Source organism: Camelus dromedarius, chromosome 2 (assembly GCF_036321535.1).
Source record: "Camelus dromedarius isolate mCamDro1 chromosome 2, mCamDro1.pat, whole genome shotgun sequence".
Taxonomy (NCBI): Eukaryota; Metazoa; Chordata; class Mammalia; order Artiodactyla; family Camelidae; genus Camelus; species Camelus dromedarius.
In genome coordinates this window covers 64,565,947-64,593,069 of record NC_087437.1, presented here as the reverse complement: position 1 = coordinate 64,593,069, position 27,123 = coordinate 64,565,947, and the positions used below count along the sequence as shown (strand labels likewise).

Below are 27,123 nucleotides of genomic sequence, written 5' to 3'. Positions count from 1 at the left end.
TTCAGGCTGAAAGCCTTATGAAGACATTTTTCTCATCCAGCATCATATCCTCAGCACCCAGGAAGTGACTGAAACACATACAGTGATCAAGGCATATTTGGTGAATTAACAATTTGATGTCATGGTGTTTCAAATTCAAACAGGCTATTAGTAGATTATCAGCCTTCTGATGTTCTTCCACTTCAAATAATTTCATTTTACACAATTTTTCAGAGCCACTTACATAGATAAAGGTGATTTATTTTGATATCTAAAGCGCTTTGTAAGATTTACTGGAAAATCTAAAATCATCCTGCTGTCCTGATATGTTACACAATTACCAGTTTACAAAATAAAAGGCTTGGATTATATACTGGAAAAATCTCTTCATTACAGGTAAAATATTTTTGTTGTTACCTGTGGTAAAGAAGATGAAAGGACAACTTGAAGGAGAGGGAATGGTCCTGAGAGTGTTCTAGTTGTCATCGATCCACTCCCACCCCAAGAGAGGAAGGTAAAGATGAAGGCACTAAGATACTAGTTTGTGGCTGATCTCTGCAATCACTCAGTCAGTCCACAGAGACAACCCATGTGACATATTCAAACAACTCTTTGAATCATTTATGGTCATTCTTTGGTTAGTTCCTCCAAAGCAAGGTCATGCCTGTTGTTAAAATGATAAGGATCTTAATCAACAGGGCTGCCACTTCAGAATTGCTTTCAGGGCTGTTGCTTGCTCATTTGTCCTGATGAGTAATCATGTGACTGTACATGATCCTGTGTGCAAGTCCACAAATATTGGGGCACAGCCTGCGTGTCACTAAAAATGACAAAGATTTCAGGGCTGGAAACATTGTCAACCACACTGTCATGGCTATCTATGGCTCCAGGAAGCAACGGCGGAGGAACAATATTTAACTGTTGACCCTGGCAGAAGGAGCCTGTGAGTACTTCAGCCTCAAACACATAGATAAGCTTATCTGTGGCAGGTGTTTTCTTGACGTGGTATGCTATGTTTTTGAGGTTCTTGATGAAATATATTCCAGCTCCATATTTTGGATCTGATAAGAGAAAAAAAATTTAAGGATTATTATGATCTGGCAAATCATATTGCCTATTTCAGTACTCGTATGTATTTTCTCTCTAGTCCTCTAAATAATCACCATCTCCTAGTCCCAAATCTCTGTATCTGTAGCAAAGACAGCCAAAGCTGTTCACTTGTGGCAAATTATCACTAATATCATGAACATAATACCTTACATCTTAATATATCATGGGAGTTTACAGAGGAGTCTATGATTTACAAAGCGTTTTTACATTGATTATCTTCAATTAATCTGTGACTTGGGTAGTATCTCCATATAACAGATGAAAAATCTGAGGTTCAGAGACAGTATGACTTAAGTCAACATTACAAACTAAGCAGCTAAGAAAGAGCATAATGGAGGGAAGGTTCTATTTCTTCTTAGAACATGGCCTGACTTCTACAAGCTACAAATAAGGATATCTCTAGAACTCTTGAGAATATAGCTAGTAAAAAAAAAAGCATCTAAGAAGGCAAAATGTCTCCCAAATTTGTGGACAGCATTACAAGAAAAATATGACAAAATAAGGGGAATGCTGAGCATATGAAGTAATGTTAGTGTATATGCTGCATTGTTTAGGAAAAGACACTCAGGATTTAGGGGCCATAAACATTCTGGTTCCTAGAAGGAGTATTCTCTACTGCGGGGCAGGGGTAGGTCACCAGTTCTCACCATAGCCTGGCAAAATACCCCACAGAGAATTTCCACATGTTTTTGATCTAGGTGTGTCCTCACCAGGCAGTTTTCCAACCATCAGGCATCCTTCATGCTACGATACCAAGGAGAATGTGCTCTATTCCAACCACCGGAAATGAATATTCTCCACTATGATATAAATGCTTGTGATCTATTTTATCTTCTCTGTAATAGTAAGAACACTCAGAAGGCAGAGGGCCAAACTCTGTACCTCAAGGTAATCCCTGCTTAATGCCTTTTCTACCCCTACTTAGCAGGAAAAAAAATAGAAAATTCCTTTAAAGCCATATTCTCTCCCCCTCCTTCCCTTCCATTTTTCCCTCCCTCATTCTTTACATTTACTTGGGACTTAACCAAACACTTTCATATTCTAGAGCAGCACTGAACAACAGAAATGCAATGGGCCACATATGTAATTTAAAATTTTCTAGTAGCCGCATTAAAAAAGGTAAAAAGAAACAAGTAAAATTAATATTTTTACTTAACCTATTATCCAAAATGTTATCATTTCAACATGTAATCAATATAAAAATTATTAAGGAGATATTTTACATTTTCTTCTTTGGTAGTGGTCTTTAAAATCCAATGTGCATTTGATACTTAACTGCACATCTCAATTTAGATTAACCACATTTTAAGTGCTAAATAGACACAGCTATGATGAACTTGAGCTTCAAAAGTGACTAAGAAATGATCTTTATTCTCAAAAGTTCACAAAGAGAACTCCCACACTTAAACAGATAAAATATAGTACAATTTTATGTGGTGAGGTAATATTTTGAGATAAAAATCAAAGATTTCTTTCCTGGGAGTTTCTTCTTGCTCTTTGTTCTTCCACCCATTAACTTCCTGCTACTTACTACCTCAGGGGCGAAAAGGATTAAGCTTAGCACAAAGTCAGTAGAATATACATAGAATACACACGACAGGGGTAATTTTGAGGCAAGGAAAGGGCCAGGTAATTGTCTGGGCCTAGGGGAAGATGAACTAAGGCAGTAGGAACAGAGAGGTAAGGCTAGACTGAGAATTTTACCAGGAGAAAATCACTAAGGCTGCGTGAGTGCCTGGATATGAAAGTGAGAGAAAGGAAGGGGCGGAGGCTGGTAAAGTTTCCAGCTTAGAAGACGGGGTAGATAGATGGTGGTGTTAACCAGGTTAGGGAGTATCGGGGTAGGGGTGGGGATCCTCTTTCTTAAGGAAAAGTATGGCCAAGGAAAGAGTTCAGTTTGAAGTGGCTATGGGACATCTAGTTAGAGAAGTCCAAAAGACAGCCAGAAATATGGACCTGTGGGTCAGGAGAAAAGCAGGGGATACAAATGCGTAAGTCATCATCACAGAGGTAGGAGCTGAAGCGATGGGAAAGGTGTAAGCACCCAGGGGGACATTTTAGAAGAAAAAAGAGGCTTCCTTCAGAACTCCAGAAAACACTAACATTTAAAGAATGGACAACAGATAGACTCACTAGATTATAAATTATAAGGGCAGAAATTCTATGTATTTTGTTTCATTGCTGTATCCCTCCCACCTAGCACAGGGCCTGACTCTTAGAATGTTCTCAATAAATACTTCTGGAATGAATGAATGAACCCAATAAAGAAACTGCAACCATGTAGGCTCATTCTTGCAGCATTCAGTGAAATCTTACAAGTAAGAGATGAATTCTGAATAGAACTAGCTAGAATGCAAGAAAGACAGGAAAAAATAAATAAAGCTTTGTTAATAGAAGCCCCCTCTACCAGCACATGCCGTCTAAACTCACTGACAGTCCCATAATTTGGAACCTTGCAGGGGTGAATAAGCCAAGAACCTTTGTACTCCAACTGAAAATTAGGTTTTAAAAAAAATGAGTTGCAAACAGCTTCAGTAGTGACAAAACTGATGTCTCCTGGGTTTCTCGGGCATCTTCAGTTAAGCGTTCTCAGCACATTGGCACAAGTCACATCCTAGGTAATATCTCCTTACTGAGTCTATTGTCTGAATTGCCTCAAGGTAGTGGCTGTTAAGCTAAGGGATAGGGAGATGGGCAGAGCACAGAGCCAGTAGGTAAAAGACCAGAATCTTGAGGCTTAAAGACTACATGCAGACAAGCTTCAGGCTGAGTTATAAAGACAAGAACTTGACCAGATGCAAACGGGTCTCTTGCCTGTTGAGTTCTTAAAGTGACTGTATGGCTGAACAAATTACATGTCTAGCATATGTGACGAGTGGTATAGATCAGTGATGTGTGTCTTTCCTTTTCCCCTTTTGAAATCGGAGTTTTTATTGTGGTTTTCCTGCTCTACTTACATCGTTATATAATGAGTGTATAAGGGCAATTGCCTTTAAGCTTTACGAGAGGACTGCCTGGACTTGAGGCCGATGATGAGACAGGATGAGACTTTGGGACTGTCTCCTTTGGGAGGATGATGTGTGTCTTAGCTGTTTGGGGAGGAAATATGAAAGATGGTAGGTAGGCAATCAGCAGCATCTGCCACAGGACTGAAAAGAGGGGACTCACTGAGTTTGGAAAATAGGAGGATCATGATGATTTTAGTGAGAGTAGTTTAAGCAGAAGTAGAAGGGGCGATGGGGGACGGGGTAGTGCAGAGAAGCCAGTTACAATGGGTGTAGGAGCAAATGGAAGTTATGAATTTTTAATACTTTGCCAATGAAAGGACCATACGGATCATCACTTTCCTGGTTACACTCAAAGACTACATGGGGATTCATTTGTCAATTTTTACCTCCAGGTAAAAAAATTGCAAAAAATTGCTTATGTTCAATTTTTACCCTAGGTATTGCTTCTGTTCTCTCTGGGCCAAAGAGAAGATGATTTCCAGACCCTTTGTTTTCTAGAAATCAAGACTAGGAGTAGGAGGCTCCACAGCGAGGATCATGCTACATATTTGGAAAGGTAAAGATCCAGAGCCACATATTTAAAGGACCAGGCAAAATCAAGCTGCTTTGCTAGGTATCCTCCATGATTAATACTAGACTTCTTAGCCTCTGTTGGAGAGATTTAAAGGGGAAAATATAACAATTGAGTATGCAATATTTTTGTACAACTGAGAAGAGACATGCAAGCTATACACAGAACTCCCATAGTTGAGAAGGATCTGAAAATATTATTCGCTTCACCTGCCAGGTGGTATCTAATTCATTCACTAGCAGCTACAGGAAATGAAAAGAATGGAAAAGATCAACTTTATTAAATTCAGGAAAATGCCCTTTTAATTAAGGGATGAAGATGGTTTGGTAGTGTTGATAATTATTTTGTTGAGATAAGGGGAGTAAAAAAGCTCCAGAGGGCTCTCTGCAGAGAGGACACAAACACAGAAAGAGAAGAACAGGGACCTGGAGCTCTTGCTGTTAACACTTTCAACAACGTAAAACCCATCAGCAACAAAATATATGAAGAAAAAATTTTAACTATGACCCTTTCCAAATGATTTTACCACTAAATTCCAGACATAAATGATCCCCTCACTGAAGCAACAAATGCTATTAATGGTGAATCGTCTGCTGATGTCTGTTCACCAATTCCCACACAGAGTAACCCGATTTATGAGGGGCTGATACCTACCGCAGGGCACTGAGTACATTCTTTGAAAGCCAACTCTGCATACCATTTTGCAGAACTGGTAGGGGACTTGCTGGAACAACTTGTGGCTCACAGGGTTCACATGGGTCCTCTCTTCCATCATTTTCTTCCTTCTTTGGAAGGCAGCCACGAGAAGCGCATTGTCTATCTTCTCCACCTGTAGCCCAAAGAAGGGAAAAACTGAAAAAGAGACTGAAGAACTGCTACTTAAATTGCCTGATATTCTGCTTCAAAAATCAAAGCACTTCTGTGCATATGACTTTGCATGTAATTTGCTTTTCATATGAAGTTGCCTAAGAGTCTCCCCTGGCCCCAACCCTCTTGTATTTTGACTTTTATCTCTTCAAAATTCCCTGTCCCTTCTTTGATAAAAATTCACTGAGCGAACACTATGTGCCAGGCACTGGTGATGAAATGGTCAACAACTGCAGACACAGCCTCTGCCCTCTTAAAGCTCATGGTTTAGTAAGAGATAAAAATAGGTAAACAATTATGAAACAGTGTGATAAATGGTATTCCATTTCTTTAAGATAGGCAGATAGCTTTCCCTGAGTCTTGATCTATGCTTCTAAATATCCTGACATCATTTCTACCACCTGATTCCAACTATACTCCTTGTACCTGCCCATCTCTGCCCTCCTTGAAGACTAATTCCTAGGATCCCAGGTCAGTGAGCAGCTAGCTTAGAGTCATCAGCAGGTAAGTTTTACTTCTGGCTGCAGAACCAAGTGATAGCAAGATGAGTCAAATCCTTCCCTTCATTAAGTATACCTTTATAACCTGCAAGCCACAGTCTTCAAACTGTTTCTTCTGATCCTGAATTTCTCGAGTTGAAAGCTTTAAGCATTTCAGAAAAGTATTTTCCTTCATTTCATTCTGGTTTTCTGGTTGCTGATCAGTCTGTTGCCCTAAAAATGAGTAACATAAAACTATGTCTCAATTCTCTGTGAGAGGGAAAGTTTGTTAAGAAATTTAATGAAACAGATTACAAAAATTTGGAGGACTAGATTAGCCAATTTAAATTGTATGCCTTATATATTTAAGACATGCAAGGATAGCTATAATACTCTGAGAAGTCATAGTATAAAACAGAGGATTAATAAATTTGTCCCCATATGGTTTGGATTATGAAGCTGAGGGGATTAAGAGAAAAAAGAGAATTAATACATACTCCCCCCACCAATGCTGTAATGATGATATATAACTGTGTTGCTAAAAGGAAATATTTATATTTCTAGACAAGATGCCCACCAACAAAAAGAGACAACCATAAGAAAACATTAAGGAATGATGGAAAACAGTACGGCACTTATATAACACTTCAAAGTTTTCAAAACAGTTTCATATCTCTATCTCATTTGAGCATTACTATACCACCATCACTGAAATAATTATCACAATTTTACAAATAGGGAAATTGAAATTCAGAGAAGTTAAGTGACTTGCTCAATATCACACAGCTTAAAGTATAGATCTAAGATTATAAACCTGGCTTTCACCAGTGCTTTCTGTAAGCGACAAGGCAGAATATTTGGTACACATGTTACTCATATGCGACCCAACTAAGAAGAGCAAAATTTGGAGATCAAGAGTCTATGGTGTTTTGTCTTTCCTCCTTTCCATTCTTTTCCCTCTTTTTCTTCCTTCTTTATTTCCTTAATGTCTTTCCTTCTTTCCTATTTTAAATTCAAGGGGAAATCTTTTATTGCCCAAAGGAGCTCCTTATTGGACTAAATATACAGGTGGACAAATGGAAACCCCTCAAAAGTCTTCTTTTCTTTCAGTTTACTTTTAGTTTGACTTAAGATCTAGTATACTAAAATGACCTAATCCCCAGCACGTTATCTAATTAAGTGGACTCATTTTGACCAAGAAAAGCAGATAATAAATTCAGAGAGACTCTCTAGAGGGTCAAGTTGTAAATCTGGAAAGCACGAGAGCAGGAGGGACATAACTCCATAGCAGAGGATCTCCAAAGCCAGGAAATTTCCAAAAATAGAGACTGTAAATTAAATCTAGAGAGCAATAGCTCACATTTATAAAGTATAGTATTAGAGTTCAGTTCCCTTGAGTTCAGCAAACATTTACTGAATTCCTATTACATGCCAGGCACTGGGCTGGGTACCAGAAACTCAAAGGTCCACAAACTCCTGCTATCAGAAGTACTCACCAGGAAGGATTAAAAGAGCACCGTAAAAGAGGAGATGTCTAATTTCTATTATTTAAAACATATTGCTCTGGTGAATGGTCGATGCTCCCTGTAGTAATAACTTATTTCAAAATTATTCATTTTGCTAATGAAGATCTTAATCTGACTAAGAGAGGGTACGTCTACATGAACTTCTGAAATGCTGCTGTGGAGTAACATGCTTAGTCTTCAACTGCCAAAAATGCTACCTCGCAGCAAAGCAAGGGACTTACATGACTAAACTGCCAATAGCTGGGAGAATGGGCCAACCTTATGAATGCAGTTAATTTAAAGTAATGCCACAAGCTTTATAGGAGATCAATGTTATTTTGTCTCGTTCTCTTGAGAACTATCAGTGTCAGTTTAAAAGCCCACATTCATTACATTTCAAAAGCTAAGCAGCAATCATCATCTTGGGTCTTATTCTTAAGTATTATTTTTGTCCACGTTTTTTGGTGGAATATGGATGCGTTTATTGCAAACTCCCGCTCACTTTGACCATATCTGTCTGAATTATTTTTACAAACACATGGTGAAAATAAGGTGTCCTTTGAAATTTTACAGTTGAATTTTTGTACTAAATTCATTCTCCAAATTATAACCAGTGATCTTTCTAAAATAGAAGTCTGAACTTATCTTTGCTTAAAATCCTTCAAGGCTCCCCATGTGTTTCTAGAAAAATTCTGAATACTTACTTTCAGTGATTTATAAAAGTCTTGCATAATCTAGGCCCAGCTACGGTCTGATTTCTTGAAAGTTCCTTTTTTTGCCTTACTAACTCCTACCTACTCTTCACTTCTCCATTTACGACACCTCCTCTGAGAAGCTTTCCCCTTACCTCCCATGTCTGGGTTAGGTGGCTCTCCTGGTTGCTGCCAGAGAACTTTCACCTTCCTCTTCCATAACTAACCTGCTTACTTCTCAGTTTCCCCAATTCGATTTTGAGTGGGAACAATGTCCGTCTTATCACTGTATCCCCAGCAACTAGCACAATGCTTGGCACATATCATGGGTGCAATAAACATTAGCTGAATAAATTAATCAAATAAGCCTCAATCTCCCCAGGCAGTATTTTCAACGGTATAACTTCCTAGTTAGCTCTAGGGCTAAGTTAAAAGGATCTCTCCAGACCCAAATTCCTAGTCATCCTGATGGATTTTGCCTCACTGATTGATACCTGAGTGGACCACATGGTACCAGTAAATAATTTACTTTGGTGAGAGGGTTCAAAGTAAGTAACTTTAGAGACCCTAACGCTGCCAGCAATAAATGATCGCAATAAAACCCTATTAAAGAAATGAATTAAGTGGGATGTGTCTATATTTAAACGCTTCATCTGCAGAATTAGGGATGGACATTTTTTCCTGAGAGCCTGGGCTTGGGTTACCCTGAGCTTTCCATGTAATTGCCCCTTAGGCAATCCATGTCATCATCAGCAAAGCCAACTGTGTGTGTATGTGTATGTGAGTGTGTTTTCATTTACTAGTAACTAATCCTGCTGGTAGAAAGCAAGCCAAAAAATGGCTATAGAAGTTTATGGCCCAACACAGACGGAGCTTGGTTTCCTCGCCTCTTCCATTCTATCTTATCCACTGACACACATGCATGTTCACACTGCAAAGAAGGAACAGGTGGGAGAGCCGACTTTCCAACTTAACAAAAAGTTACTCACCTGATAAGCTCCAAAGGACTCGCTCCTTTTTTCTTACCATTTCCTCTTGAACTTCACACAGCATATGTTCAATCTTCATAACCGCCTCAATGAGGTCGGCCTGGGCTCCTTTAATCTCTAACTTTGCCTTTCCTGGACTGATAATCTCTGAGATAGAGACCTGTAACATTTTCTGAAGCTGGGATAAAATGTCATGTTCCTCTTCCCCAAGGTAGAGGATATGGTTATCCTCAATGACGTGGCAGTCCTGGAGGGTCAGGATCCTCTGGATCCATGCTTGAGCCTCATCTATCTTTTCCTGGTTGGATCCCATCAGCTTGATGACAGGACCTTTGAGTCCATTTTCTCTCTTCTCTCTGGTCCCCTGGCAGACTAAAAAGACTATCGTAAGTAACAACAGAAGGCAGCCAGTTTAAAATCAATGCATGAAAAAAAACACCATGGCCAGTGTTGCCCCGAGGATATAGTCACCATCCTCAGCAGTAGCAGCTTCAATTAAGTACCTACATCTGAGCACTGAGCACTGTGCTGAGTACAAAGGAAATCTAAATGCATGGTTTATGGCCTTTTGGGGAACACAGGGTTTAGTCTGTAAGGGGGGTGCTTTATCATGTCTTGACCCTGCTGTGTTGCATTAGTCAATTCACAGATGAGCTCACCTTGTGATCTCATCCTGGATGTTAACCAACTATCAATTCCTGCTGAATGGGATTTTTCTTAAAGTCTTGTTACCACTGGGTTTAAAATCAAACATATATGAAAGCCACAGAGCTTAAAGAGCAAAAATTCTTTTTTAAAACAACAACAACATGTGTTTCTGATTCTAAAAAATAATACCTGTTTATTATCGAAAAATAGGAAATTATCAAAGTACTACAAAAGGAAGAAATACCCATAATTTCACTATCTGGGATTCCTTTTTATATCTTATCTGTATATGGCAGGACATTTTGTACCTCCACAACTAGCATTTGGAGCTTAGCAGCTGCTGCTGCTACTGCTGCTGAACATAATATACATTCCAGCAGAAAAGGAAACAGGACTTGTTTCCAACCCATCCACCTGTACCCTTTTCCACAACTCCCCCCCTCCAAGGAATAAAGATATATATAAAGAGCAAGAATCTCTGATGGATTAGAATGACTCTGAACCCAATGTGACATAAAAGTGGGATGGGCAATGGACTAGCTAAGAGGGAATTCCTAGGTGAAGCAGTATCTAGAATACATAAAGAATTCCCTCAAATCATGAAGAAAAAGAAATAATCCAGTAGCCAGTCAGGCAAAAGATTTCACAGAAAAGGAAACAAAAATGGCCCATACATGTGAGAAAAGATGCTCATCTTCATTGGCAGTCGCGGAAATGAAAAATAACCAGATTGACAAAAATTCAGAAGTCTGACAACATCAAGTGTTAGCAAGAACACAGAGCAACTGGAATTTCTATAAATTCAAATCACATGTAAAACTGGAACAACCACTCCTGTAATTAAAGAACTTTGGGACTTGTGTATCAGGAGATACAAGAAAGTTCACATTCTTGTTTGTAACAGAAATTACCTGCATGTCTTTTAAAAATAACTATTAGAGTAATGAAAAGGAATAAACTTTAGCTACATGGATAGATTTCAGAAACACATTTTGATAATAAAAAGTAAACTGAGCACTTACTATGTTCTAGGCATTATTCTAAGTGCTTTACATGTATTATTTTATTTGATTCTCACAATCCTACAAGATAGGTACTGTTAGTAGTACCCATCATACAAATGAGGAAACTGATTCATAAAGTTATTAACTAAGATGCCCATGGTTATAGGACTTGTAAGTGGTGGCCATGGAGCTAGTAGGTGTGAACAGTCTGACTCCAGTACTCATACAATTCTGCTTCCTAGCAAGTGATCCCAAGACAACAGTGGTCATGAGCATCTTTCCCCCTGTTATAGTAGTTGCATGGTACCAGGAGCTATGACAAAGTACCAGGACACACCTTTCTAGGTAGGTAGGAGGAGAAGAATGGCTTTCCTCTGAGTAAAATTAAAAGCCAGTGTTTTAGACAACAGTAAGAAGTGACAGAGAGCCTTAAACTGATGACATATTTTTTTTAACCCTTGTTCTGCCTGGGAGATTATTTAATTTTTAGGAGAAAATAAAAACAATACATGGTGACACCTCACCTGTCCATGATTATCAAGAAAGGAGAATTATTCTTCTAGGTAACTAAATTGTTCAGATCGCTAAAGGAGTCTCTCCTAGCACCAAAACTTGTTTGTTTGTTTGTATATTTAAACATATTTAATTTTAACAATTTATTAGTTACATATTTCTAATGGAAACACACTTCCCTGCTTTCCTAAATAGTTAAACTTTCCTTGATAATCTGAGATGATCATCATTAATCATTATTAGTATCAATTACTGTCCTAGGCTATAATTTACAAATGTCAAGAATTACTGAAATAAATGGTGCTGCCTGGCACCATTATTCAGATTAATGATATAGAGACACTTGTATGTTCCTTTTCCATATTATTATCACCTAAAACTCCTCCTATCCAGCTCCCCTAGAGTCACTGTGGTTCCCCAAATATGCACTCCATTTGTTTGCTTCTGTGAGTTTTCTTCACTTTAGGTGCCCCACCCCACCAACTCTGGCCATTGAGAATCTTGCCATCCTCAAAGCTCAGCTTAGTTAGAATCATCTTGCCTATGAAGTCATTCTTGCTCCCTTCCAGGAAGAAGGCATCTCTCCCTCTTCTGAGCCACCTGGGGAGTTTGTCCGTCCTCTCATTCATTATTTATTCCCTGGCATCTGTTTAATGCTTTGCAATTTACAGAATATTTTTTACATACATAACCTCCAGTTATTCTCACAACAGTCTGCTGTTATCATCATTTTACAAATAGATAAATAGGCTCATACGAGGTGCAGTCACAGGCCAGAGATTTTAAAGTCCCTCCTTCTCATTTCCAATCCTGCTGGACACTGAATGTCTGTAAGTGAACTCTTCTATTTAAAGGGCATAAACAAATCATTTTGACCCTAATGGAAAATATCTTAACAGTTTCTATTGCTGGTTGAATGTCTGGTGTTCTTAACGTCTATGGGACACTGTGGATTGAAATGTAGTTATAAGATAAAGTTAATCCTTATCCAATGACAACCAGGACTGGTTTAGTCCAGCGAACCCCAAAGCTGGTTCAGCAGCAAAACTGACTGGGCAGCATTAAAAAATATACATGCTTAGCCCAGACTCAAGAGTTCCTGAATCAGAATCTGTAGAGTTAGGGCCATACATATTTTTGTTTGTTTTTTAAAGTTTCTGTCATGATCCCAATGATTACTCAGGTTTGTGTAGCATTGGGTTAATTCATTTGTTATCTGGTATTACTGAGCTGTGTTTTCTATGACTACTGATAAGTAACCCCATTTAGATGGCACTCCATTCAAAGCAGAAAGCGTAACTGGCTTAGTAAGCTTATGAAAAAAATAATAGACAGCTATTTGTAAATGAACTACCCACATTGTGGATTACCCACTGCGACTTAGCTTCTCTCTGTTCATATCATGAAAATAGACTGAGCAAAAATAGAATCATGGTCAGGTGTAGAGCAGGCTGGCATTCAATCACAATTAAATATTTTTGGCTTATTTCTTCTTCTTCTCCCCTCCACTAGTTCAGATGATCAAGAATAGCAAGAGCCTATGGTGGTAGACTCTACTTCCAGGCCCGTGAATTTCTTACTCACCACTAGGGTAACTGTTAAGACCGTGCAGCTTGACCTTATTCTTTTCCATTTCAGTGCTGAAAAACTACAAGAAGCAAAACAGAGCAGAGAGTCCTAAGTGAGGCTTTTAGTCACTGTCATCATTATTATTATATGACAGTCTACACACAAAGATTTATGTATATTGCCAAGCAGATCCTTTAACAGTGTCTATTTGAAAAAATTCATCTCTCCCAGGGTTTGGAACCACCATGCCCAGTGTCTTCCTTGTTTAAAGTTGATGCACTCGATATTAATTACTTCATTGAAAAAGATGGTAAATAATGAGGTAAAGACTAGATTTTTCATTACATCTGAACTTCGACAATGAAGTTTCTTAATCTGTAGGACATTTTCTTCATAAATCATATTTGCACTGCAATTTCCAGGGCAAAAAGCTCTTGATCTTACCATACTTATGCAGTACCTGAAGAGGTCATGACAGGGAAATTCCCTGCCCTTCAAAACAAATGAGATAACATTACCTGCTTATAAATAGACTAATAATAGCTGCCATATGCAAAATGGATAAAAATCCACTTCGAAAGACAACAGTAACTTAATCAGCATCAGTAACATAGAAGGTGTGGATAACAAGCAGATGGTCTGCAAGGAGTTTGGAAAAGTAGATCCAAATGGCAAGAACTTGGCAGTTTTTCTAGCTATGTCCACAAATGTCCAATACCCAATGTGAGGGATGTCAGGAGTGTTCCTAGTAAGGTATTCCTTATTCTAAGACATAATGTCTGACACAAGGTAGATGTGCAATAAATATTTGTTAAATAACCAAATGAATGACTATCCACCACCTTTATAGATACTCAGCTTCAGCCAGGACCCTTATCATCGTGAAATACTGGGTAAACACAGTATTTTGGTCAGCTAAGGAGTTATTTACTCGTCATTCATGAATTGGAAAGTTCACACGTGTGAATATAAGTATACTTTATTGTGAGTTTAGTATAGGTTGGTCTTTCTGAGTCAGGTCAGACTCTAGATGTCTGACAAATCTATTTTCTGGAATGCAGGGACCTTGCCAAGGTAATGCCCCCTGTGAACTGTGTCAGTTGTCCTCTGATCTTTCTGAACACACATCCCTCATTAAAAGACCTGTTTACAAAGAAAAGATGTGCTTAGCAGAAGACCAGAGATATATACGCATCTGTACACACACGTCATACTCCCACATGGATATAATGTAGTGCTAACACTGAAAAATGCCTGAACGAATGGTCAATGTCCAGGGTATTACATAAATTACTGTGTAAGATAATCCTCTCCTTTGAGCCAAACTGAAAGTTGTATCATCTCTCAAGTCATTTTTTCTGTATTTTTTGTTTAGTGGCTCAGAACACAGGCTTTGGGGTCAGACCAACACCAAAAGACCCAGGTTGGAATTCTGGCTCAGCCACTGGACTAGTCGTGTGCATATTAACTTCTGGTCCCATGTGTAAAATGAAGAAGACAACAGTGGCTTCATCACAGGATTGAGGGGAGAGTGAAAAGATACACCTTCCTCCTGGCACAGTACCTGGCCGATGCATACAAGGCAACTACTTTTATTATTAGCCCCTAGGAGTGCCCTCCAACTGTGGTTGATCTTTGTGTATTGTTGAGTGACCGTGTACATTTTTGTTTGTATGTTAAAGAGAATGAGCGCCTTCTTTTCTAGATGTGGTTAATTCCCCTTATAGGGATATGGGGCTTTACGGATAGTTCAGGGATATACTCAGGGCACCTATCTAGGCCCTGTAATAGTCCTCTGCTTGGGGGGAAAGCTGCTGAACTTCATTTGAATGACAGTATGATTCATTTTGTCAAGAAGGTAAGCTACTTCATCGGGTAATTTTCCCCCATCCTGCAGGTCAGCTGTAGATGAGACAGTGGTGTACAGGAGCTGGCTTACATCAGCTCACGAGACCCCACTGTGAACATATCTTCCAATTCCTCCTTCAGCCATGCAGCATCGATAGCACGATGTCAGTAATGGAAATCAGCACACTACAGACCTCCCTGTGTCCAGTGAGGCAGCAAAAGGACTAAGAACCTTTACACCGGTTCCAGGAAAGAGCAAGCTAGAATAAGTCTAAGTTTGTTTCCTTGTAGGGAGAGAGAAAATGGCAACCACCCACGTGGAGATAGTCTGGGAGGTAGGGAGGAGAAGCGGGAGGAGCAGAGGACCCCACACTAAAAACTAGGAAGTCATTTATTTTTAAGGAGCAGAGGGAAGAATCAATGCCAACAAAGGAAAAGAGAGAAGCTAGGTAGTGTGGTAAATATGCCTTCGACAATAACTTTCTTCACTAGGTCAGAAGTGAGCAATTTATAAAAATTAAATTTCACCAAGTTAGAACATCACCATGCTGTACAGCACTTGACCCCGTGTCTTACTTTAGAGATACCAAACAGATGTTGTTGAGTGAATGAATGAATGAACTGTAGGACATTTTTAAGATATTAACTCACCTTATATGTCTCCAGTTCTTTTGGAAAGATCACAAACTTTACAGTTAATTGTTTTTGCAAATGGTGTTTGGCAAATAGTAAAACTTCATTAAACATTATCTCTGCTGCTGTACCCTTCGAAATACCTATGACTCCAGTCCCAAGGGCAGGAAAGGAAATAGAAGTTATATTTAGCTCAAGACATTTTTCCAAGCATTCCTTCATTGCATTTTTCAATACCTGTAGGAAAAAGACAAATTTAAGATCAGCCTTGAATCAAAAATAAGACTTCACTTACACATTAACCCTGCCCATATTTTACAGTGCCAACATCCACTGTCCTTCAGGGCCATGTCTACATCTCCTCAGGGGACAGAAAAGGTCCCATGAGACAGGAAACCCATTACAGTGATAAGGTTAGATGAGAAATGAAAGGGCTGAGAAACTGAAGTAACTGAATGGTCCATTTTGTGCCATTCAGGACATCTGGGTATTGTGATTTCTACCAGTTTATGTACTTCTCCCCAGGTCAGAGAGCCAAACTTCAGTTTATCCCCTTTCACTGGGCACTTATAGGTCAACATAAAGAGCTTTTAGTAAAGGAGAGAGAGATTAAAGCAAATAAGCAACATTTATTCAGTGTCATTAAGTACTGTCGTATAATTTATTTTTGGCAGATTTAAACTTCCATCAACATTTTAACATTCAGACTGAATACTAATTTAGAAAGGTTACCTATGGAAGGACCTTGGAAAACTGAGGGGTAGAGAATGACTGGAGGACATATTTGGGATCTGAGGGCTCTCCAGACAAAAGACCAGAAACGGTGACAAAGTAAATAAAGACAAAGGTAGAGAAGGGGATTAAGTTTCCCTCTCTCCGCATCTCAGTAGGTTTCCCCTATTCTCTGATGCATGTATCTTATGTGCCTCAGTTGTAGAGTCAGCCAGAGAGCTAAGCTCTACCACAAGCACAGGTGGGAAGACAACACAGGTAACAGATTTGACCAGAATGATACTGGAAGGGAAATCCCAGGTGGTCCTGGAATCTAACCGATGGCAGGAAATATGGAGAGCCTGAATCCCAGGCCCTGTAGGAAAAGGCCTCCAGGGTCACTGGGTGTGGCAAGATGAACAAGTGTGCAGAGTGTCTGTGTCTATCTGACGTATAACCACTTAAAACTTAGACATGGGTTAGGTGATATTTTAAAATAAACTTAAGATAACTTGTGACCACAACACCTGTTTTGTATTTCAGGTATTCACAGGAGTCGTAGAGAATGGGGACTATTCCACTTGACAATAATATTTCATGAATGTAATGACATGATGGAAGTTCAACAAAGACTACATAGACTCTGGAGCTACAGAAAGATAAATTTATTTTAACTTACGGTGAGGAAGAACATGAAAACGAATACATGTATGTTCACGTGACTGAAGCATTGTGCTGTGCACCAGAAACTGACACAACAGTGTAAACTGACTGTACTTCAATAAAGATATATATTTTAAAAAAGGTAAATTTATTTTGACCTTACCAGATTTTGTTCAGAATATTGCCACAACACATGGTATACATATTTGCAGGACAATTTAAATCCTTTTGTGACCAGTACAGACTGGGAATCTAGCGGTGTCTTACTCATCTTTTGGCTAAATTCCTGTTCTAGTTCATCTCCTGCTACTCGCAGAATTGATTTCGACACAGACCCAAATCCAAAATCATAATATGAATCTACAGAATTAACAATTACATCCGTCTGCAAAGGGAAAAAATGAACAGGATTAAATCACTTTTTCTTAAATGACTAACTGAAATCTTTATTTCCCTGAAAAGCTTTGAAAAGCACTTTTGAAGATCCTAAATCCATAAAAATACCATTTAATAATGGATATAAACTCATTTCCAAAGAGTGATCATTTGATTGCCATGAGTCTGTTTGTCCTATTCTCCTACTGAGAAATTAGGTAAAGTTGTGTGGATGATATAATTTTTATTGCAAACTTCTGTCAGCCCCTTGCTGGCTTCTACCTCCAATATTCCCAGATTCTGAGCAGTCTCTGTGATTTGTTGTATGTTATCAATCAGTGGTTTCATTTCCTGCCCTAGTGTCATCACTTTTTTGCTGTTTCTAGGTGATTTTTCATTTTGCTTTATTTTAAACAGAGTGGAAATAAAATTTCTCAAAAAATTTCTACCTCCTAATTTGTATTTTTAAGGTAAGTAGTACATGATTAAAGAAAGCACAAATAAGACAAAAAAGTCTTTGGTGGAAAGCAGGTGTCCCTTTTGGTGGTGTCCCCAGATCCCCCTCACCCACCTGTCCTACAGGCAACCATTTCACCAGTTCTTCATCTGTCCTTTCAGACACAGACTGTACATACACATGGGCTGTATTTTAAATAATGTCACCTCTTAGAGTTGTGCTAAAAGGGGTTGTATCCTTCTTTCCTCCCATGCTCAAATCCCCCTAATTCATCCTGATGGTTTTGGCTCCCTTTGGGAGTAACTTAGGTACTTCTCATGGATGTTAACAAATGTGTCACTTTGAAAATGCAATCAGAATTTGCAAGTTGGGGGCACTGGCACCCTCTACAAATTTTAAAATCTCTAATGTTGGCGATAAATAGATACAATAAAATTTTAGTTAAAGGAGTAAGTTATTTAACCAGGATGTTTCCCCTTTAACTTCTAATCGACATATTAATGACTTATCAAATAAATATTTCATTTCATGGGTCCCCTCAATCTTCTTTCTAATTGTCTTGAAGGCAATAAGTGGCATTTTTCTACTTGTGATTAGGTCATTTGATTGTGGCCATAAAAAAGTCCCTGATCCAGGAAAAAAAAAATGTATATATATATATATATATATATATATATATATATATATATATATATATATATATATATATGTGGCTTTATATAGTCTTTGTCTTCCTCCACTGAAGCTCTTGCTCCCTGCTGCCCCCTGAAGTTATTCATCAATAATTTGGTGAACACCTAGATGCATGCCCAGAGACCAGCTCTGGGACTACAAACCTTGATCCCCACCCTCAAGGTGCTCTTTGCCTAGCAGGGAAGCAGCACTAATCCAGAAATACCTAGGTTCACTGCCACCCTGACTCCCTCCTCTCCCTGCAGGGCCCTCACCTTTGTGCCCAATGATCCCTGGCTAAAAGCTAAGTTACACTTTGTATCCTCCACAGCCCCTGGCACAGAGGCATATACTCAGAAGATAATCTACAGCTCCATATGGGTCTGATGACTGGTCCAGCCTATTATTTTTAATCTGTCAATTCCTCTGTATCTCTCTGATTAGTCATTGTAACCACCCAGGCCTCTCCTCCTGCCAGTTCATAACCAACTTAACTTGATATCAGATTCAAAACTCACATCTTCTAGAGTAATCCTTCATGGTCTACTACACTCCACACCTGTCACAAGTGTACATACTCATATATATTATGAATACACTTTCTATTAAGACTTCCTTGTTTATTATTGATAGGTTGCTTTAGAAATGTTCAGATGATTTGTCTCCCCAGTGAGATTTTTCAAATAGAGAATCTTTTTACTCAAAGAGAATATAATAGATTTTAACTACCCTGGAATCAAAGATTGCTCTATTTCCTCATGGTGCCTAAGAATAATAGTAATAATAATCATAAATAGTTATCACATGCCAAGTTCTACTCTAATAAGTTTATATGTATTGATTCCAACTCTAAGATATAAGTGCTATTATTATCCTCATTTTACAGATGAGAAAACTGAAGTCCAAATGGTAAAGTAACTTGATTCAGGTCACCCAGTTAGTACAGGGCAAAGCTAGTATTCAAATCCAGATGGCCTGGCTCTGAAGTCCACACTCTTATCCTTAACAAGATACTTTCTAAGCAGTGTTTGAAACAGTCTATACTCAAAACATAATTGGTAGCTAATAAACAGTTCAGAGATCCCCTTTGGCAGTGCAAGAGAACGGAAACAAAGACCTACCTCTTGCAGTTCAATGAGGCCCAAGACAATCTGGAGAGTCAGGTTGTTCACCACCATTGTATCAAAAGGGGAGATGACTTCTTGACTCGCCCAGGATTCTAGCTCGTTCCTCCCTAGGATGACTTCTGAAGCAGTTTTAAAGGCAGCAACAGTAGGGTCCTCATTGCTTACCAGATGAATTTCTTTCAAATTACTGGCTAGTTTCTCACTCTGGGAATAACTCTTGATAGCTTGCACAATGACCCGTGTACACAAATCCAGAGGGAATTTGAAAATTCCAGAGCTCAAGGCTGGAATTGCTATTGTCTTGATGTGCAAATTTTCATCACTGACTTGATTCAAAACATTGACAATGGCCGAATACAGATTCTCGACACATTCTGATGCATCCATTGACCCCCACCGAGGCCCAACAGCGTGGATAATGAATTTGCAGGGAAGCTTCCCTGCTCCTGTGATAGCTATCCCACTAGTCGGTATTTTGCCAAATGAAGAAATGAATCTTCTGCTCTCCTCTTGGATTTCAAGGCCACCAGCTTTCACAAGGGCCAGGGCCAGGCCTCCCCCATGTATAAGGTCTTCATTGGCTGCATTCACCACAGCATCAACAGCATGTCTGGTGAGGTCATCCTTCCAGACAGATAACTCTAGCCTGGGAGTCAGCATTTTTCTGAAGACTTGTAGAGACTCATTGTTACCTTCCTGAGTTGGAGAGACCAGGGTAGAGATACACCCAAATTTATTCTAGAGGACTTCCCATAGCTGACTCTTATTATTTTTTAAAATTTTGAAGTCACTGTGATTAATGGAAATCTGTTGACTATAGTTTTCTCTGAGCATGTCAGTCTCTGAAAAAGGAGAGGAGATAAAAAATAAAGAAACGAGCAAAGGTTCCTTTGAAAAGGATGTAATTCTACTTCACACCAGGAGACTGAACTTCCCATGTGCAAAAGAGACATGAACTTCCTCTAGGCCCCTTCCTGATCCTCCCTCTCACCTCGACCTGTAATTAGACCAAGAGTTTTCAATGGTAAGTTACCATAAAGTGCCTAGTCTTATGCCTGGCATATACCAATAAATGGTAGCTACTATGATACCATGATGGTGGTAAGAAAACTGCATGCATCGAGGCTCATAGATTTTAAAAATCCACATAAAAATGGTGAGTTTGGGAAGACCCATGCTTAAGGCACAATTATTGGAAAGGACTTAATTGTGAGTCAAAAATATGTGGAGGCTCTATTCATAGACTTAAATTTTTTTTTCTATTTTCTTTAATGGGGGAGTTGGTTAGATTTATTTATTTATTTATTTTTAAACAGAGGTACTGGGAATTGAACTCAGGACCTCGTGCATGCTAGGCATGAAGACTACCACTGAGCTATACCCTCCCCTCTTGGAGGCTCTATTCATAACTTGTTTGCTTTTGTCTTAGTTTGGGTTCTCCTAGAAGCTGACTCTGAGACAAGGATTTGAGTGTAAGTTTATTTGGGAGGTGATCCCAGAAAATACCAGGGGCGTGAGACAGGGAGAGCAGAGAGGGAAAGTGAGACAGGGGAAGGAAGGAAACAAATGAAGGAGATGTTACGAAGCAAATGAAACTTAACTCCAAAGGGGTGTGGGTGGGCCAGTGTAGACCACACATCTCAGAGTTATACCACAAGAGGGGTAAAGGAGCTAAGATATTTATCCAGCTTCTATCAGTCACCAGTCGAGGATGCTCCTGGGGTCATGGTCCAGCAGATGGGTGGAGCACTGACAATGCCACAGTAAATAATTCTTCATCATACTCCTGTTTTTGTGGCATGATTTTGGTGGAATTAAAACTGATTGACTAAAAATGATTCTGTGTATGTGGCAGGCAAAAAGATGTGCTGCTCAGATCGCCCCTCAATGAAGAGGGGGATATGGTTATCTGACAGCCTCCAGTTGTTAGCCCCTCGGGGCCCATCTCAGCTCTCCAGGCCGCGTCATGCTATTTTCAGGGTGGCCCCCATCAATGGCTGAAAAAGGCCACTGATTCCAACGTGGGACCCCACCAGCGGGCAATCTCAGGCTGCCAGAGCTTTGCCAGGTTTTTACAACAGCCTGATGGCTCTGTCTGCCCAATACAGTTTCTTTCTTACCTTCACAATAAATCTTTTGCATTCCTAACTCCATGTCAGTTTTGCTTCCTGGAGAACTCAACCTGTGACAACCCTAATTCATGGAGTCTAAGGCATTGTTATTTAGATGCTCCTGATGCCAATTAAGTCATAGCGTACTATCAGTGGCTAGGGAGTGGCCTTATTTCAGAGATGTGAAAAAAATGTGTGCCCTAAAATAGATATAATATAGTAACTGATTATTTTTTCACTTCAACTTCCATTTCTAATCTGAACCACCTAGAAAGACCTCTGGTGGCCTCAGTTACCTAAAAGAAGCATCATATGAGTAATCAAAGCCAACAGGCCTGTGCTTTGGTTGAAAATCTCAAGTGGGCCACCCTAGGAATAGGCAGGTTCCATTTGGCTCTTATAAGCCTTGTTGAGCAAGGAGATAATCAGTGGGTCACCTTTTCTGGTCAGTTTCAGGTCTAGGGCTGTGGTCAGAAGAGTCTCACATCTTGCAGGCAAAGGATAGAATCAACGGGAACTCAGAGAGCACATCTGGTGCCACATTGCCTGTGAAGCTGTCCCCCTTCCGAGGCATGTGCCGGGTCCCCACAAGTCCTGCAGTCACACACCTAAGCACTTGTGGGGGAGACAGTCCCCTTCTGTATTCCCCTTTCTCCACTGAGGAAAGATCTGAGCAAAGACTTTCTGAGACAAGAGAATGAGGAGATCCTACCTGATTTCTCACTGTAAGCTGCTGCTCCAACACCCTGTGAAAAGTGAGAGTGGTTTAAAAAAAAAAAAAATGAGACCGAATGACTACAGATTACTGATGACAAACAGCCTAATAAACACAAAGCAACAGAAACCTTCCTAAAAGCACTGGGTTTGAGGGGAAAGAGGAACACATTTGTTTATCTGTTCGTTTGATCAGTGTGCCTAAAATACTTGAAACACTAAATGTTCCAGCAAACACTGACCCTATCCCACTTCCCTAGAGGCCAATGCACTTTAATTCAGGATGAGATGAAGGGTTAGAGATTAACGCTTGAAAGGCTCAAAGGTCACATGCCAAAATGTCCCAAAACTCTCAGAAAGGACTCCAATCTCCAAAAGCTGGTGGGGTTTCCCAGGGAGAAGAAAAGACAAGGGCACATGGGCCTCATTGGCTACAGCTCCCCATCTACCAGTAAGGACCCACTTTCCACTGCTTATTTCATGACACAAGCCTGAAGGTGGAATTGTCAGGGTAAACAAATGAGGTGCCTTTTCCCTAGGCTTTATTTTTATTCCTCCTCCATCACCCTCCCTTTCCCAATCCTGCAAAAGCAGAACTGCTGAATGAGTAGAGAATCAAAATGATACTGAAGTGACATTTAAAAAAAAAAATCACCCATCCTCATGTTGACTCTGTTGATTAGATTAGCATATTCTTGATTTCCCATCTCTCACATGGGGCAAGGAGAAAAATTTATTGGGATATTAAAACCAAGTAAGAATGCCAGGTGTAACTGAAGACCCCAGATTTCTTGCTGTTACAGGAAGAACCATTCACATGCTGATCAAGGTTTATTATTTATATACATTTATGCTTTTTACCTTGAAAAAGTCCATCTTCCAGGTCTCTGGGGTCTTTGTATGTTGACTCCGTTTTGCGTTTCCCAAATATGGCAGCCCCCTTCTAGGAATGAAAAGAAGGATGTAACAAGCATTGAGTAGCATCTTTAGGAATTTAGTGAGAATACACAACAGGAAGATTAAACACAATTTCTGATCTTGAGTTGTTTTTAATTTCATTGGTGAAGAGGCACACATTGTTTTTGCTGCTACTATTACTGTTTACCTTCCATCCTTTAAAGAGAGGTTCCAGTTGAAACCGTAATGGCATTTCAAAGGGAAATAGCTGTATGGCACATAGCAGGGGAAGCTTTATGGGGAAGGTGAAGCTAGAGCCAGGCCTTGAAGGATGGAGCAGACTTTTACATATTTAGAAGAGGAGGATGATAACAAGTGGTAAAACTGAGCAAAGCATTCAAAGAACAATGAGGAAAAACCAGTCTATGAGTGAGTGAAGACCCCTGGAGAGTGTCTGAAAAAAGAAGGAGCTGTGCTTGTGCCATGAAAGACATATAGTATTGAGTTTGTGATAAATATCCCTGATCTATTAGAATGGGGACTACCTAGATAAAGATCAGAGACCTTGGGAAAACATATTTTAATGATTTTTTTCCCCATCTAACAGGTAGGAATTAAAGACTGGATTTTGAGGAGAATAATGACGAAAATGACTAAAGACACAGTTACCCACACTTGTTGCCACATGGTTGCCTTTAGGCCTATGAAATGATTTCTAATACCTTTGCAATAGGAAACCTTTGTGCAACTATCTACAGTATCTGAGCACTATTATTCTTAAGCGTCAGGAAAAGCAGTTAAGTCCAAATACAATCCTAAAATACAAGAAGATGCATTTTTGCCTCCAGAGGGCACTGCTGTTTACACAAAAGGACGCCTTCTGCGTCTGCTTCCGCTGTGGGGTTCCCAGTGGGTTTTTGCTTTAGATGATGCACTTAATTTTCTTCTTCAGCCCAGGCTTTAAAGGTCCTGGGACAGACCTGGCAGTGGGGGTGGCATTCATTTAACCCCAAAGAAATTAGAAACAAAGAGCATATTGTCCAAAACATTCAATCTCTTCCATTTTAAAAACAATAGCAACAAAAGCCTTCCCAACTTTCCATCACTGGTTCCTACCTCTTCACAGGCAGCATGAAGGGGCTGACTCTGCCCATCTGCCTGCTCAACCCACTGTAGTCTAGCTCACCCCCAGGATCCTCTGAAACGGCCTGTCAGTGTCCTCCAGGTGGCTAACCCCAGGGGACTCTCTTCTGTCCTAATAATCTTTATTTGACCCCTCTCTCTAGTTTCATCCTTCATTTCATTCTTTGATTTCAGAACCTCTGCTTTTTGGCTTCTCCTATGCCATCTTACCTGGGTTCTTTTGTTACTTTTCACTTTACCTTTAGAGGCCTTTCCCCTGGATTCACATCCATGGTTCACCCATTAATCATTTGCCCCAGGATTCTGTCTGAGAAGCACATCTCAGCTCATTCTACCCACTCTCTAGGGGTGATCTCATCTACTCTCATGGCTTCAACTCACCAACTGCATGAGACTCCCATATTCGTATCTCTAGGCAATTGCTCTCCTAAGCCTCATTTTTCAAGTCGACCTGATGTCCCATAGTCCCTTCAAACACGCTGCAAAACTGGACCCATAATCTCCTCATCCCCAGTCCCCTACACCACTACCTACCCTCAGCCAATCCCCTCCAAAATCCAAGCTTTATCTCCTGGATTCTACAGTTCAGTAAATGATACACCATTCATCCACTCAAGTCAGAAATCTAGAATTTTCTCTTCTGTCCTATATTCAACCCATCACTGGGTCCTGTCCAACTAAATCACTTTCAAATATAGCCCTACCCTCCTTGCCCACTAATACCACTTCACTTAAGGACCTCAGGGCTTCTTGCCTGAACTATGGCAACAAATTCTTTTTAAAGATTTAAATGTATTTAATTGTACATTTATTGTTTGAATAGGTATTATATTAATAGGCTCAATTTTATAAAGTGTATAAGGCTCCCTCCTACTCCCCTCACTAAATTTCTTTCCTAGAGGCAATAAGTTACTAGCTTCTTCCGCATTCTTCCAGAGGCATTTTTACATAAAAGGTAACATCTTTAAAAAAAAAAAAAACTTACAAAGATGGGTTTTATTTGAGAAGCATTCTCTGCTCAAAATCTTCAGCAGACTCCATCACCTATGGTAAAGACCAAACTCTTCAGCCTGACATTCAAGGGTCTCTGTCATTTCTGTTTTCCAGATTCCTTTATACATACCCCACGCTCCAGGGGAACTGCAGTGCTGTGAAATGGCACTACTTGATGTTCTCCAAACTCTCCTTCACCTCTGAGCCTTTGCCCTCATGGGGAGGATGCTCTGGGACACCAGCTTTGGTCAGACTGCTCTTCAGAGCCTGTGCCCATCCTCAAAAGGTAGCATCTTTTACACACTGCCCTGCATCTTGCCTTATCCATTAATGAATCCTAGAGATCTTTCCATATTAGCACATAGCATCTTCATTCTTTCTACTGTTCATTGCATTCCGTTGTATAGATGCACTGTAAGTTAGTCCCCCTTTTTATGGACATTTATGGAGTTCCTTATCTTTTGCTATTATAAAAAAAGAATAACTTAGTACATAGGTCACTTGACACAGGTACTAATCAGTCAACAGGACAAAGTCCTAGAAGTGGAACTGCAGAACAAGGATGTATATGCAGTCATTATTCTGGTAGTACTGTCAAATCGCTCTCCATAAAGACAGACTCATTTCTAGTCTTACCAGCCAGGTGCAAAAATCTTATCTCTGGCCTCTCCACCTCCATTCATCACAGATGGAAATGTGCCCTCCACATCACTGTCAACATCAGCTTTCTAAAATGCATATCTGATATGACACTCTCCTGCTTGCCCTGCTTTCAAGCTTTCCATATCTCCCCATTGATTTTCAAGACCTTTCACCATCTAGAACTGTGCTGTCCAGTGTGGGCCATTAGCCACATGTAGGTCTTGAGCACTTGAAATGTGGCTAATTCCAACTGAAAGGTGGTGTAAATGTGAGATAAATACTGGATTGCAATGACTTAAGATGACAAAAAAGAATGTAAAATACCTCATGAATATGTTTTTTAACATTGACTGCATGCTGAAACGGTTAATTTAGGATATAGTGAGTTAAAGAACATAAAATTAATTTCGCCTGCTTATACTTAAAAAATATGGCTACTAAAAATTGTTAAATTAATCTGTAGCCCCCATTACACTTCTGTTGGACAGCACTGATCTAGCCCCTTCCTCTGTCGGCTCTCTCACCTATCTCATCTCCTCCAAGGCCTCAGTGTGCCCTCTGTGCTTCAGATACAGTGGTCCCTGTGCCTCGGATCCTCCCCATCCCTCCTCCTCCTCTCTTTTAGGATTCTACTTCAAACTTCCGCCTGAAGCCTTCCAGAGATTCTGCTTCTTTAATCACAAGTCTGCCTCCCTTTCCCAGCTGGTGCGGTCAGGTGCCTCCACTCTCACCTTTACGCAGGGCAGCACGCAGTTCAGCACTGTGAGCTAAATGTTGAAAGAAGGGCAGAAAAACCGGAAGAGCCAGTCTAAACGATAGTTAGAGGGAGGTAACGGGTTATACGCCATAATGCAGGTGAACAAATTCAAATTTTTTAAAAGTGTTGGTAAATTTAACCTGAATTCAGAATGTGGATTATATTTCAGCTGCAAACGAAAGTAACAACAATAAGAGTCAAAAGAACCACAAACTCAGGAGAAACTTTGCCTTGAGCATCTCTCCCAGTCTCCACCCTCACCAGCCTGGCCCTGGGAGCCCACCCCTCGCCAACCCGCTCCCTGCCCGAGCCTGCAGGAGAGGAGACCCTGGAGGCTCGGGCGCCCACCGCCCCGGGGACGGGAGACGGGACCTACTCACCCGGCAGTCCGCGGCGAGGCGAGGAGGAGGAGTGGCTCTGACGGAAAACAGAAGGGATTACGGGGA

At 40.0% G+C, this 27,123-nt stretch overlaps 1 protein-coding gene across 1 annotated transcript; it reads right to left on the bottom strand.

Moving 5' to 3' along the window:
* Positions 1-219: 219 nt before the first annotated feature.
* Positions 220-27,088, bottom strand: PARP9 (poly(ADP-ribose) polymerase family member 9). The gene is given in 11 exon segments (XM_064494651.1): positions 220-1,040; positions 5,323-5,497; positions 6,112-6,248; positions 9,201-9,572; positions 12,950-13,013; positions 15,434-15,652; positions 16,953-17,174; positions 19,415-20,262; positions 23,107-23,188; positions 26,652-26,687; positions 27,058-27,088. Coding segments are annotated over 8 exon segments (2,403 nt in total). The 5' UTR covers positions 20,255-20,262; positions 23,107-23,188; positions 26,652-26,687; positions 27,058-27,088; the 3' UTR covers positions 220-666.
* Positions 27,089-27,123: the final 35 nt, after the last annotated feature.